The sequence below is a fragment of the Neodiprion fabricii genome, chromosome 7 (assembly GCF_021155785.1).
Source record: "Neodiprion fabricii isolate iyNeoFabr1 chromosome 7, iyNeoFabr1.1, whole genome shotgun sequence".
NCBI classification, from domain to species: Eukaryota; Metazoa; Arthropoda; class Insecta; order Hymenoptera; family Diprionidae; genus Neodiprion; species Neodiprion fabricii.
The window spans coordinates 15173369-15188553 of NC_060245.1; the positions used below are offsets into that span (position 1 = coordinate 15173369).

The window sequence follows — 15185 nt, forward strand, 5'->3', positions numbered from 1 at the left end:
ATGTCTGGAAAATTAAATATTCATCGTAGATGTGCTATGCGGTCTTTTAAATTTTCATTGCCACCTACTGAGTCAAAATGGTAAATATAGACTTGAACCAAAAATTGAGTTTCTATATGGCTGTCTTCCAATTTAAAAAAAATCTGCTTCTCAAGTTATTCATACACTTTATAGTCATTGATTTGCCGATTTCTAAGGTTTTCCATTATTTTCTATAATTCTTGTGGCTAAAACTCGAAACAGCAAAATACCCTCACTTGCTCCCAATCCGGTCTAATCGTAAACTAAACATGTGATACATAACTTCACAAGCCTACGACATCTTACAATTCACATAGCTTTTAATCAGACATGTCGGTTAGGAATCCACCAATTACTACATGCATTTAATTCAAATGATTCAACTCGATCAAGATTTTAAGTTTCTGTACGCAAAATGTCATCGTTTATTGCTTTGATGGCATATTTAATTTATTCCTGTCATGATTGCAGAGATTTTCTCAAGTTGACAAAACTTTTGGACATCTTCGATGTAGAATATACATAATTTTAGGCAGTTTAGGAATTTTTGAATATTCCCGAGGCCAGTGTAGACAACGTTAGGTGCACCATGCAGAGGGTGTGCAAAAGATCTTACATTCGCGAATTCACTATGTTTACGTTATCATAGCAATGACTGTATAGAATGAGGTTTCATGATTAAAAAAAAAATGAATGAACTGCGCACGAACATTGTTCGCAGTGTATAATGTAGTAATTTGTTCAAATATTTGTGATATATTAAGAATAATGTATACGTATGTGTGTATATATGTATAATAAAGAGTTAAAAGATATAATTTCTCATTTTATCTCATCCATAATCTTCTACAAACGTTTCAGTCGGTAAAATTACAATTAAATTGGAATTATTTCCTCGCTTAAATACTTCCTAAATAACAACCACTTTTCTAGTTTCCTTCAATTAAATGCCACAGATGGAATAAATAACCTGCAGATAAATCAACAGTCATGTATCTGAATAATTATTGGCAGGTTCAACAGAAATAGACTTAAGATACAGAATGGAAAAATGGAAGTATTATAAAAAAAAATATAAAAAAAAAACTATCTGGGCCCGTATGAAACAACCTAGCAAAAACAAAAACTAGTTTACATTACGTTGTAGGCAATTCTGAAGCAAACATACGTGGATACATGTGCATGCATAGAACTTCGAATCAAGTCCAAATAAGTGATAAATTCTATTTCACAAATTATTAGATTCTGTAAGATAAGAATTAAACTGAATAACAGATGAAAGGAGAATAAATCGTCCCAGCTCAACACATTTATATGGTGGCTTTTTTGTCAATCAGGTCGCTGTGATGGTTCAACTTGGATATTTAAATAACAATTTGTCACGGTGAAGCATGAGTGAACGAAATCCCCTGTAGTTCCGTCGAATTTTTAACCTTATTATTCCACAGCTTTCTTTCGTATTTGATCATGTTTTATGTGACCCAATCATGGTTTGGACGCGAGAATATTGTGTTCTATACTTGAAGTAATCATTTTTGCGATAATACAGAAAAAGAGCACCTTTATGCCTTAGTACTAAGTACTATTTTTTTTGCACTTCGCAATAACGAAACAAAACTTGTAAACCATACTTTTGCTATATAAAATATCATGCGCACCATGGGGGCAGTCTTTTTCGCCTCGCTTATTAGCAAACTTGTACTCGACATAAAAAAATCTACTATTGTTCGATGTACAGATTTGAAGATGTATTAATCGAGGGTAAAAAGTACATCTCACAAACGGTCAAATTTAAGAATCGGGAGATAATTAGATAAGGTTTTCTTGACTTGTACTAGGATTTGATCAATTGAATGAAAACAAAAATACTCAAAGCATTAACAGAAAAATGCTCAAATTGCGGGAAAAAAAAACCTGTATATGATCGTATGCAATATATCAATTTTAAAAAATCTCAACCTAAACCTATTTAGTAATTATACACAAGAATAAGATCCAGAATTACAAAAATGTAAAGTACGAATAGATTTGTAGTCAGCAGAGAAATGTTGTGAAAACTTTTGACAGCTTGTAGACAAATTGTTCCTGGACATGATTCGGCCGATCTTTAGTACCTCTCATTTGATAAAATCGAGTACTAACAACCCTCTTAGATATTTGTACGTTAAAATGACAGTATTTAGTGGTGTAAATATAGGTTTGACGCTTTTTTTTTAAGCACAACAGGTGACCTTATTTTTAATTTACTTTTTCTTTTCCCCCATTTTAATGTGACCCAACGCACGATTCAACAACACATGTTTGCGCCGACTTCGCTCCATGTGATAGGAAAAGATATTTTAAGGGGTAATTGTTGTTCTTGGATTGTGCACCAGGTTACAACTCATCCTTTCGTGGCACATCATCATCTTCATCTTCTTCTTCGGCCTGAAACATCAACGAAGTAACATAAAAAATGAAGAACAATACAGTCACATTTTTATTATAGCAATCAAAATTATTGAGATTACTCAATGAACATATGAGTAGACCGATACGTTATAAAATTAAATGCAGTTTCAAAAAAAGTTAATTACCTCTTCGGCGCTCTGACCGTAAACACCTCCAGTCTCTAAAAATTTGGATAATCCTTCCAACGTTCTTTCTCCACTGTATTCTACAACCTGTAAGCAAGTTTGAAATAAGACCCAATTATTTTTAGTTAAATAGTCTACAAGCATACTTATCGTTTTCCAATCTACAATAATATAACACAAATATATCTTAACACAAAAAAAAAAAAAAAAAAAAAAAAAAAAAATTTTTGTTTTTCTGTCTAACCCGTTGACTCTGCGTTGCTCTGATAACTATTGAGATCGACCTCTTCCCACTACACATTAGACGTTCCACTGTGCTTATGTGCTCTGACTCAACCATAACGGCTGTGCATTTTAATTCTTTTAACATACCAACTATAAATATGAATTCGTGGGAGTTACGTGTTGCTAACGCAGTGTTTTCGTTTTCTGTAGTTTTTGACTATTTGTTCTATTTATTCTTAATTATCAACACGCATTAATTAATCGGAAGTGTTATCACATATGAGGTAATTTCTCTTTTATACTTCTTCAACATCTTTGCATATCAGTTACATCAATATGTCTTACTTTGTCAAACCTATTTGTATATCATTTTTATTTGTTCGTGACAGATCTCTCTATCTAATAAAAAAGTTTCAAACAAATGAACGTAGAAAAAGATTATAATAACAATAGTAAAAAAAGATTATAATAACAATAGTAAAAAAAGATTATAATAACAATAGTATACGCATGAAGTTGGCGGTGGGGTGAGATCACGAAAACAAAACAAAAAGCATCTAGCAAACCCTTTGACAGCTGTCATCGGCTGTTTATGACAGTCTTTGACAAATATCTTTATAGGTATCTGTTTCTGACGCGCAAAAAATGAACATGCAAACGAAAATTATCAAGATGATTCCCGACGGGAATTGTCTTTTTCGCGCGTTGACGTATCGTGTATACGGCACTCAGGATCGACACGCAGAGGTGAGACTGAGTATCGTTTCAAATATAGTGGATAATTGGTCTACATTTGCGGGTTTAATTACAGGTAATGAGTCAAACGGTGCTGTGATTAGGTCACCTGGTGATTACAAATCACATATGTATAAAAATGCAATATACGCAGCTGCGGACATTTTTAAGATATGTTTAATCGTGTATCGCGAAGAACAAATTCATCCACACCGGATCGGATCACGAAATGGAACACAATTCTCGCTACTCTTCACCGGCGACGGAGACAGTGGACACTTTGATGTCTAGCAGAACCAAAATAAAATTCAGATAGTGAGTAATAAGTACGAAAAGTAACAATCAAATAATAGTAAATCTAAATATATCACCAAACAGTCAAAAGGACAGCCAGGATTTACGATGACAATGGAGAAAGGGGGAGTTTCAAGCAGCAGACAAGGCGATGAAGATGGTGGATGGTCGGAAGTATCACAAAAGAAAGAGGAAAATAAAATTGTAAGTGCGAAGAACCAAATAAGCCAGAGAATAATATCCATCAAATATTCGTATAACCAGGAAAGAGGACGACCAGGATCGATGTTGAGCACAAGAGAAAGAGGTGTTTTGCGGAATGAACATCAACGCAAATATAGAGAAAAAAATAATATAAAGAAGGTGATTTTGGAGAATAACCGGCAGAGCGGCAGTAAAAATAATTCAACGAAGGGTGTCGAAGAATTAGAAGAATCGATTGCGATGATTGATTCGGAAAATAAATCGAGAGGACGACCAACCAATGTGATGTACATAGAAGAGCGAAAAATTAGACGACGGGAACAGCAGCGAAAATATAGGGAAGCGAACAAAAAATATCATACTGGCTTTTCAACCAACGAACAGAAAGGAGGAGTTTCAACCAGCAGACAAGGCGATGAAGATGGTGGATGGTCGGAAGTATCACAAAGGAAAAAGAAAAATAAAATTTTAAGTGCGAAGAACCAAATAAGCCAGAGAATAATAATAAACGAATATTCCTATTACCAGGCAAGAGGACGACCATGATCGATGTTGACCACAAGAGAAAGAGGTGTTTTACGGAGTGAACAGCAACATAAATATAGAGAAAAAAATAATATAAAGAAGATGATTTTGGAGAATAACGGGCAGAGCGGTAGCAAAAATAATTCAGCAAGTCAAGGAGATAGATAGATATCAATAGAGAAGGAACACCAATTTTCAACCAACGAATGGAAGCTTAGATTGATGAAAAAAAGAAAAGTAAGCACAGAAGGAATTGAAGTGGACAGCAAGTGCAGGACCTGTCATTAAATCAACATGAAGGAATTCGCCTGTCTACTAGACAATGCGTAAGGAAATAGTGAGGCGCGAAGCGCCGAACAACGAGGCGCGCAGCGCCGAGTGCCCGAGGCGCGTAGCGCCGAGATGGGGTTGGCGCGCGAAGCGCGCAGGGGCGAAGCCCCTAGTATTTAAATAAAATTGTTCTGAAGAGGGCCCCCACCAGGGCCGAAACGTTAACACGATAAAAAGTGTTTTTGAGTTGTGACCTTCATATCCAAGAATAACTGTAATCTACAATAATATAGCTGGCATCTTATTTAGCATTAACCCTAATCAAGATATAAAATACATAAGTAATGCGATCTGCAATATTTTGATCTTAAATACTGTTATATGCTCATGTTATGAATGTAAATTGACAATTTACAAGCAATTGGTATAGTCTTTAGTACAGTTCTCATACTCTTTAATACTTTCTTTGATCTAATTACTCGTACGAACCTTATTGTCTCCTTTTTGGTACAATTTTATTGTTGGGAAGCTAGTAATTTTGGTGTGTTCAAGCTCGTTGGCAGTGGCATCCATCTTCGCAATGAGAACCGTTTTGCTGTCTTTGAATTTCTCAGCAAGCTGTAATTTAAACCAAACATATTTCAGCATTTTATCATTGAAATTTGAAGTTTCATTTCCACATGTCCCTAATGGATTCCCTAGAGTCTAAATTGAAGAAATAAAGAAATCTAATAAGTATCTATGCTACGCTACGCATGACATATACAATAAATGATCTTCGATGAACATAAGCATCTTGCAAATTAAATGGGATTACTTATTAGACCTGATTTATGAATCATGTTTAGCCCGACCAAGTCAAATTTATGCAAATCTGTAGAAATATTAAGATAATTTTCAAGTAGAGTGGAATCAACCGAAAATATGTTGCATTTCACAATCATTTTCAATTCATAGTGGTACATACTCATACTAGGACATGATTATTTTTTCAAGAAAACAATTGGGAATTATAAGTAGTCAGTATTCTATGCTACAAAGTTGGACATTTTTTTAACTTCTATCATTATTCATAAATTGCATGACAAATTAGAATGTCAAAAACAGGACTTTATCAAGAATCAATACTTATTTTGAGGTTGAGGTTCTATAAACGTGTTAAACTTTAAAGACTTTAGCTTTACTATTGTGTGGATTCGAGGACTTGCCTAATTTTACTGAAATGGTCCCGATGGAAAAATTATTATGTGTTTTAAAAAGAAGAGAAAGCCGGAAAAAACTAGTATCAATTAAAGGGTTAAAATTGAAGTAAAATCAGACGAATCTACTAGATATTTCAACTGTTTAACGAAATTAGAAATGAATTATCAATATCACAATGTAAGTGTTTGTTTTGGAAATCTTCAGGTTTTCTTCAAAAATCAGGAAATCTTCAAAATCATTGTAGCTTAGAACTATATTAAGTTGGGAAACTGTTAATGTTTGACTATCTGATGATCAAATTAAGGAAAATGTATTCATGAACTTCGATTCCACGTCCTTCTAACACAAGTATCAATGGTTGCTAAACCTTTCGCGTTAGGTTGCATATGTCGCTGAACTTGTTATACTTACAGCATCATAGATTGGCACCAGTTGTTTACAATGACCGCACCAAGGGGCGTAGAACTCGACTAGAACATCCTTCTCGGTATCAAGGACAACTTCATCAAAGTTAGTGCTGACGAGTACTTTGACGGGTTCTTTGTCCCAATCTTCAGGCAAATCCTGGGACAGCAGATGCTTTTTCAATTTGTCCTCTGTGAATGCAGTTACAAATGCAAGTACATTCTCAGGCGTAAGTTCCGGATTTTCTGGCTTGTATTTGGCCATATCTTCTTCCAACCTAATCAAACGCATTGCAGGAACTTCTTGTTTCTTCATTCCAAAGAACTCCAAGATTCTCTCGTGATCTTCCTCATCGGCATTAATTGTAACGAACAGAACCTGATAAACGAAATTATTAGTTAATTTCGGAATTAGGCACACGTTTGGGAGTGGCATTGATATTTGAATAATGGATAAATTGTGTTTAGTTTGTTACCTGTTCACGGAACTTCTTTGCTGATTCCTTGATACCTTCAACATATTTATCAAAGTCACCTCCCTCTTTGCTCAAGAACAACAGTAAGTGGCTCTTGATGTCTCCACCAAAGATTTTCTGAGCAGTATCGTGATTGAATTCTACAATCAGAGGCAAAGATTGGCTGGCAACAAAACGTTTCAAAGCTTCTTCAGTTACTTCGCCCGAAAATTCAGCTTTTCCTTCGTCAAACTGGAAAAATGTAAAAGAGCAGTTATACATAAGGACTAGCTGGCAATTAAAATTTAGTTAATTAAGCTTCAAGGTTACACAATGCTTATAAAAAGTACTGTTTAAGATAACTATCATACCTTCTTGAATAAAACAATCTTGCCATCTTCAACTTGGTATTCGCCAAACACATCTTCGCTGCTTGAAATACCGAAGGGTTGATCATCAACGCTGTTTGCAACATCCAAGAATAATTTTGCAGCATCTGAATCCGTGTCCTAAAATTCGAAAACAGTTTGGTTTTAATTTTGATTCATATATATAGACAATGGTAAACTAACAATGCCATAAATGGTCACTTTACAATCGAGAAGTTCAAAGTTTTACATTGTTGTGCACACGACAAAAAGCATTGCCGTACTTAGAAATTACATCACATGAATTTTTAAAACCATAGCTTCCTTAGATATTCTACTAGCACTGTCTCCTGCATGTAGTTGGAAAATTACTCAGTCAAGAAGACACTAGTTGGGACTTCAGTTTTTTTCTACTTCCTTCAGGACTATATCTCATTTAGGAAAAATAGGAACATATTCTTGTACGTTTTAGATGTGTATGAAACTATGCCGTTATCCATTTGCTGAACGACCTTATGTCAATTAATAACACGCAAAGAAATAATTTCGAATTATGGAGTAACAAACTATGAAATACAACAAAGGCATAAAATACAACAAAAACAATAAAAATTTCACTCATTTCAATGGAATAATTCAACAGATGATGGTTTTGGTTGACCTTTTATAATAAGTTTTTCATAGCACATGCTTGGAAAGTTTAGTTTTCCATTGGTAATATAGTTTGTCCATTCCCGAATAGTACGGTAAAGAAATCTTTCAGATCCCTTGCCGTTCTAGATCTTTTTCCTGGATTACTTTTTTGACCGAAGTTTGTATTCAGATCAGTCTTCGTAGAACAAGGGTTTTTTTCGAATGACTTGCGGCACTGCCAGTGACTTCACTAAAGGTGACTAAACCTTCTACTTCTTTTAAACCACCTTATTGCATTTGGTTGTCACTTAAATCAAACTTTCATAGGTGTTGCAAATAATAGCATGTGTTACACGTGTCGATAGATGATACATGTGATTATAGCATTTTCCTTGGCTTACACTGTGAACTTCATACTTGTCGGACATTGCCAACTTTCCGAACTTGTACTACAATATACTATTCAAACGTTGAAAAATTTCAATTTGTTAATTGATGTGCGATGCAAAATCAGAAAAAATATTAAGCGGAAATCTTTATTGAAACGCGTATCCATGTATACACGAAATACATAATCCAGAGTAAATAGGGGTATTCTCAAGAGAATTTTTAAATATTCTTCCAGCAGCATGCTAGGAGCGTTACTTGCTTTGCCATCATAATAATATTCGTCCTTTTCTTAGTCCTAGTGCATAATCGTTGAAAGTACAACGCTCAAACTGACAATCAAATATATCTACAATTCGTTATAGCTTCATATCGAAAATTATTAAATTCTTGAAAGCAATTCCGCTCATTTCGGAAGTATTAATCATTTAATTGTCTAATATTATTTTTAGTACCTTGTTTTGGGAATTTTGAAAATTACGTGAAAGAATTTCATACCTTGAAAAAGCCAATGACAGCGACATTGTTTCCGTCGATGAAAGCTTTAGCTTCGTCTACGGACGTCAAGCTCTTGGCTGGAGGTCCAGTTTTCTTAAGTACCCAATTAACAATGTCATCAGCTTGTCGACCGCCGCCGTACTCAACAGGTGATCCCTTGCGGAAGAATTTCAGAGTTGGGTAACCCCTGACGCCATGTTCCTCTGCAAGCTCTGTTTCTACGGTGGCATCAACTTTTCCAAGTTTTACTTCAGAGCTCAAGTCTACCAACTGCTTAGCTGCCTTGACATATTCTGGTGCCAATGCTTTGCAATGGCCACACCATGGAGCATCTGGAAAAGACAACATGCGTATTTTAAACTAGTGTAGAATATTGGAAACAATATGAATATTTTACATGATGCACTGGAACAATACAGTGGAGGAACTAATATCTTCCGCCATAAACTTTCACAAAGTACTTTATCTATAACAGAAAATGCGACAGGAATTATTGTAATTACACTTCAAGTTCAAACAGTGCAAGAAATTAAGGGTTAATGCAGGTTAATGCAGGTTAATTACAGAATCACCAGATATAAGTTAGTAGGATCAACGTAACGAAGCATTAGAAATAAAAATTACTTATGGAGGCCTAAAATGATTCCGAGTCAAGTAAATTGGAAAATATGAGTATGTATTGCTTTATTAGAGTTTACAGGATTTCAGGCTGTACAAAAATTGCAAAATAATTGTCTTTGATAAAATTGCCTCAATGTGTCAAGAAATGTTGTGATTCAAGTTTGTTGTTGGCTTAAATGTATGTGCTGTTATCATGTAAGTGTTATTGAATCTGCTGTTGTTCTTATTGTGTAAAATTAATGCTCATTATTAACTCACAGAATTGCTTTCCAGCTTGCTAATTTAGAATTAAGTGTGTTAATTTTTATTTTACAACTATTGCTGATAAAATTTAAAACTTCTACCATCAAAAACAACATGGCAGCTCGACAAGTTCGTCATACGATGATGCCAGATAACTTTCTGTTTTTCCCACTTATTGTTCATATAAATAGCTTTGTTGGAATGGAAAAGTGTATGTGAATGAGTGTGCAAGTTGATTTTAAGTGAAGCAAACTTGCAGTCTGCACTGCAGGACAAAACATGAGTAAAATTCTACACGTTCTATGGTGTTCGATCTACTAAAGCTATACACTCATCTACACATCAGTTTTTAAACCTGTTTGAAAACTATTGGGAAAACGATATTTTGATAATGGATAGAAATATTTTATTTCATAGTTTTATTTCAATTAAATTAATAAAAGAAATCTTTCAACTCGTTATAATTAAATGTAGTCACATTGCATCCAAATGATCAACGCCATTTTTATAGTCACAAAGATTTCCACAAAGGTCATTAATTCTGAATTCAGACATGTGGATTACTTAGTTTAGACGTCGCCGTTTCGAGCAGGTTGAGCACATTCAAAACATTCAAAGTATATGTGATATTTCAAACACAAAATAATAATGCTGGGTCCTGATGATAAAATCTGTTATGAATACCAAATTTACATTTGGTATATGAAGTTTATCAAACGCTGATAAGATATTGAATTCAGGTTTCATGCTGTTACCTTAATCAGATTTTTATTTATTACGAATAAATTGAAAGCAGAAATATATCATAATTAATTCAATTGTTGGCAGCTTTCTCTTCCATCCGTTGATAATCTGGAGGTTAAACTTTGTAACATTAATGTAATGAAACACTGAAAATCGTTACGACTATTTCGCAATTTGATAATTAGATCGTAGGGCTTTTATTTGTAATATCAGTATGATTTATTTCATTAGAATCGTAATTTATGTTTCACTGCATGTCTGACAATCCTACACGGAGAAAATTTTCTGATGGTTTTTGCATCGGCTTTGAAAATACTTTTTAGTAGGGCTTGATCCATGTTATTGGAGTATATGAATAATTGATATAGCATTTGTCAGTGCTATAAGATCATATGATTAATACATTAATTCTTTAAACCTTTGCAAAAAAAAGTATAGGATATCCCATGTGGTATTAGGATCAAAGCCGTGCACTTTTTTACCGCGCGATGCGAGTGTTGTGCAAAGTTTTTTGAAAACTGTTTTGCTGCGCTAAATTTGTGAAATTCAAAGTTGTAGATAACCATCTTATTGTGGACAGTAATCATGAACAAGTCACAACTATAGTCTTGGGAATGGTTTTTTAGATACGCGAATCTTTATCAGTAACGAGAGGATTTCACAATAATACAGCTGATAAAAAAAAATTGCGCAATTCTGACATGTCACTGAGGATATCACTCATCAAGTTTAATCTACTACTACTATGTATTCATTTTGGCAATATGGGATGACTTCTTACTTTTACTATCTTTCAAATCAACCTACTGTATTGTAACAGCACATACACGTTGTGACGTGCGATCTTCTTCACAAAATTGTCTTTGGAAGATTGAAAACTAGTTTTACATATTATTCAAAATTGAAACTAATTTGAGTCCGTCTTTTCATTATGTATCTCAATAGTTCACAAAAAAATAATTACGTTGTATTTTTTTCTTTTACCAATTGAACAAGAATTATAGTTTAAACGACGAATTGAAAACAACCGAGTTATAATGTCACCTATGCTAAGATATATCTATACATAACAAAAATACTGAAATTCAATTACTTATAAATGGTACTTTTATCAAAAAGAAAAAGAAAGGTGCCTCATAATTATTTCAATTTACTATACTAATTGTATTCATCGACAATCGAAATGAAAATTTAGGATAAAGACTAATTGGATCTGTAGTGTTATTAATTATTTTCAGACATTTGGATAGATATAATGCAATTTAGTTTTACAAAAATTCAATAGAAATATTATTCACTTTAAACTCGTTGCTCCATTCAAGAATATCTTATTTCTATATGGTTCTATCCCATACAGACTAGTCCTGTAATTAATTCTCACTAGGCGTGATTTTGTCTACAGGTATTTAATCTACTCAATTCGGACCACACATATTGGAGTGTAATGAGTAACTTCTAGTAATGAGTAAGTTAATTATGTTACAAACGCAAAGAATCTGTGTCTCGAACTAGCGACAAATAGTCTATGTGGCCATTCAACAAATACATTCGCTTTTTTGTACGGTTTCGGACCTCCTTCCCCCCCTTGTAACAATGGTTCGTTTGACCAAACCCCCTTAAAATACGAAGTTGAGTAACGTTATTCTAACGAAACATTGGGAAACAATCAGTATTTTCTTATATTTACAATGATTTTGAATAAACTTTGTTTAATTACAGTTTACCGAATGTCAAACAGTTCCAAAATCGCGATATAATGGTCTTTCCCCAGCATGAATCACTATGGTAACGTTACTAACTCCAACATAATCCTAAAATAATGCATCGCAAATCATGCCCCCCCTCCCCCTTTGCACTCCTGTTTTGTCTATTAATTCATAATTCTATCTATTTCTAAAATTCTTTATAATGAAACATATTCAAAGTATTCAAAATGCACAATTCGAATAATACAGCAGCCCTTCATTTCTATCTTTGGTAAATTTTCATGCTAAAACACAAATACTATAAAAAAAACTTAACTCCCCCTCACAAAGTGACCACATTTTTTCATTGGCCCCTAATTGTAACTTATTGCAACAGGTAGAAACGATGTAACTCTAGATACAGATGTTGATAAATATGATTCTAGGCAATGTATACATAGAAATTTTGAATTCCTCTCACTGAAATAGATCTCTTAAAACCTGCGTGTTAAGATATGCTATTTTTTACAATCACACTGATACAAGTCTTTTTTACCGTCTTTCTCAGATACATCTTTTCATTGTTTTCTCTAAGATGAATATTATTCACTACGAAAAGTCAATGTGATGTTTAAACATGTGTACGTCGATAGCATATCATTTATCTGTGGGTAGGTTAAAAATGTGTGGCTTGATTGATGTGTACTCCAATCACATGCAGTTTCACTTATATGTGGGACGAGTTTGTGTAGGGCTGGTAATGCAAGAATGAAGCTTTCTATCTGAGACAGAAGTCGCACAAGCATGAAACATTGACAAAATATCTCGAACCTTTCGTCACGATGATCGGACGCACAAAAATTTGTATCAAACTGAACGCCTCAAGATGAATAAAATTTGTGACGCAGTGTCCTCGTCGAAAAAAATGGAAAAAGTCGTTGATAACGCTGTAAGACATGTATTTTTAAAGATGAAATCAAGGAAAAAGTAAAATACCCAGAACTACCTTTCATATTTACTTAAGTGTAGTGCGATAAACCAAATGAGTTGATACAAAAGAGCCTAAAAAAAATCACACAATCTTACAGTACTTAATGATAACGAATGAGCAGAAAGAAATATTTCAAAAAATACGGAGGCAAAGTACATCGCGTGTGAATAGTAACATATTTTAAAGCGTGTTTAATGAATCAAAGGATGACAAATGCTTCAAATTTGTTCCATTCCCACTCCTTCGGCGGAGAAGCCGACTTACGGTAAATCCGTTGGCCTTTCGACTTCACACGAGTGACGTGTCAAATCACTGACGATACAAATTACTGCCGGTTAAAGTACATGCATTTACGATATAACGACGATACGTGTATGGATGATGTTAGTTTAATTGACTAAGATTAATTGGTACTGATGAATTTTCGACTCATTTAAATTCTATGACAAAAATTGTTGGCGTAACTAAAATTACAAAGTAAAAATAAATAAATACATGACGACAATCGTGACACATAGGTTCAGATAAATGAGTGAATGAACGCTGAGCAAAACTGCGAAATGCATGGTTTGATTTACTTACAGAATTCGACGAGGACAAACTGGTTGTCGGTAACAGCCTGTTGAAAGTTTTTCTTCGTTAAAATCAAAACGCCATCCTCCTCTTGGATGGAACTCTCGTCGCCGAGAACAACGGCGATCGTCGAAATGGCAAAAAAGAAAACCGAGAGATACTTCATGTTTGCGAAATGATCGTACGTGCGTATCGATGTATGAATCAAATGGCCAGCCGCGACACCACTCCGTTACACCTCTACGCCGCTACTACACGCGCAGCGACCAATTCCGGCAACAAAGGACAAGGAAGAAGTGACGAAAGTGCCGCTCAACAGGCACTAGCTATCCCTCTGGCACAGACGAGATACGAGTTCGTCCAACAATCGGCGGAGGATTCTATACGCGTGGCAATGCTTCGATCGTGGTGCTCTACGATTGGTCGATCTTCTTCGACGGTGTGCGATGTTACGATGAAGCGGTTGAAGCACAGTTTACATTAAAGAGCAGTACCACCGGTACCACCAATGTCAGGGTGCCAGCACATGGAGCGTAACTTGCATATTCTGGTGATTCTGGTAGTTTGACACACGGTCTTACATACAGGGGCCGGATTCTGAACATCAAGTGAGTTCGAGTTAGTGAGTTCTACGGTTTTCCGCTCTTCGTACTATTATTATAGTCGATGGTTAATGAACATCACGATCGGTACAGAGCTTATCGATGTTAAATATTATTACGAAGTGGCACATGCTGTTAATAGAGGGCGATAGCTAAGAAAGGAGAGAAAAATAGATGTTAGTTCTGACGTTTGTTTGTATTAATCATACATAACCTCTTATTCCTTCTCAAAAGTTTGGGTGTTGAGTATATTATATACTTCTTATTTTAGAGTTATTTTTCGGATAAGTAGTCTGTTATATATTACGTGCTCAACGCGGGGTTACGTTAGAAACCGGCTACACAGGCAAAAAAATTATAGAAAATACACAGAGTGCTAGTGGGTGGGCAATTACCACGAGCAGATAGAGAACGATTTATTAGCCGCTAGATGGCACACACCGGAAGTTTCTGAGCCATACACTATTCCAGAAAGAAAAGATTGACATCATACTCCAAATTTTCGTTTCCACAAAGCGAACGCGACTCACTGGATGTTCAGAATCCGGCCCCAGATCTGGAAACTCCGGTGGTGGGGGTATGTACTTTTATCATGAATAACACTCAAAAATGAAGAAAGATGCGAATAAAAAATGATTGAGATGTTTACTAGCATTCCATGGCGGGCGTGATAATTGTTTTATTTTAACGGAATCCTCAAATGTTTAAGTCAATAAAATCCATAAACATCAAGCGAGGGCTCACAACTTTTGAGACAATTTGAGATCTTGTGGAGATGATCCACCGTTTATATACTTTACACTGAGTTATGAAATGTCAAAAACTTCGATGAGTAGGTTATCTTATCGGTATATATCTATATCTATCATACCCCGGGCCAATGGTGCCCCTAACGGATAGATAGGAAACAAGACCGTGTGCCTCACTA

General features: G+C 34.9%; 1 protein-coding gene across 1 annotated transcript; it reads right to left on the reverse strand.

Annotated features, from left to right (window-relative positions):
• Positions 1–826: 826 nt before the first annotated feature.
• On the reverse strand, positions 827–14022 carry LOC124186322 (protein disulfide-isomerase). Its single transcript, XM_046577934.1, has 8 exons — positions 13665–14022; positions 8799–9130; positions 7284–7421; positions 6934–7164; positions 6465–6836; positions 5340–5468; positions 2598–2684; positions 827–2448 (listed from the first exon to the last, which is right to left on the reverse strand). Exons 1-8 carry the CDS (start codon positions 13819–13821, stop codon positions 2398–2400), a joined length of 1497 nt encoding a protein of 498 aa, XP_046433890.1. The 5' UTR covers positions 13822–14022; the 3' UTR covers positions 827–2397.
• Between the last annotated feature and the right edge of the window lie 1163 nt (positions 14023–15185).

What these genes read in the sequence shown, in the direction of transcription:
- LOC124186322 (XM_046577934.1), bottom strand. Translation starts at nt 13,821, where the DNA reads ATGAAGTATCTCTCGGTTTTCTTTTTTGCCATTTCGACGATCGCCGTT. An exon ending in CTGTCATTGGCTTTTTCAAG is followed by an intron (nt 7,422 to 8,798) that starts GTATGAAATTCT and finishes TTCGAATTTTAG; the next exon opens with GACACGGATTCAGATGCTGC. An exon ending in CAAAGAAGTTCCGTGAACAG is followed by an intron (nt 6,837 to 6,933) that starts GTAACAAACTAA and finishes TTCGTTTATCAG; the next exon opens with GTTCTGTTCGTTACAATTAA.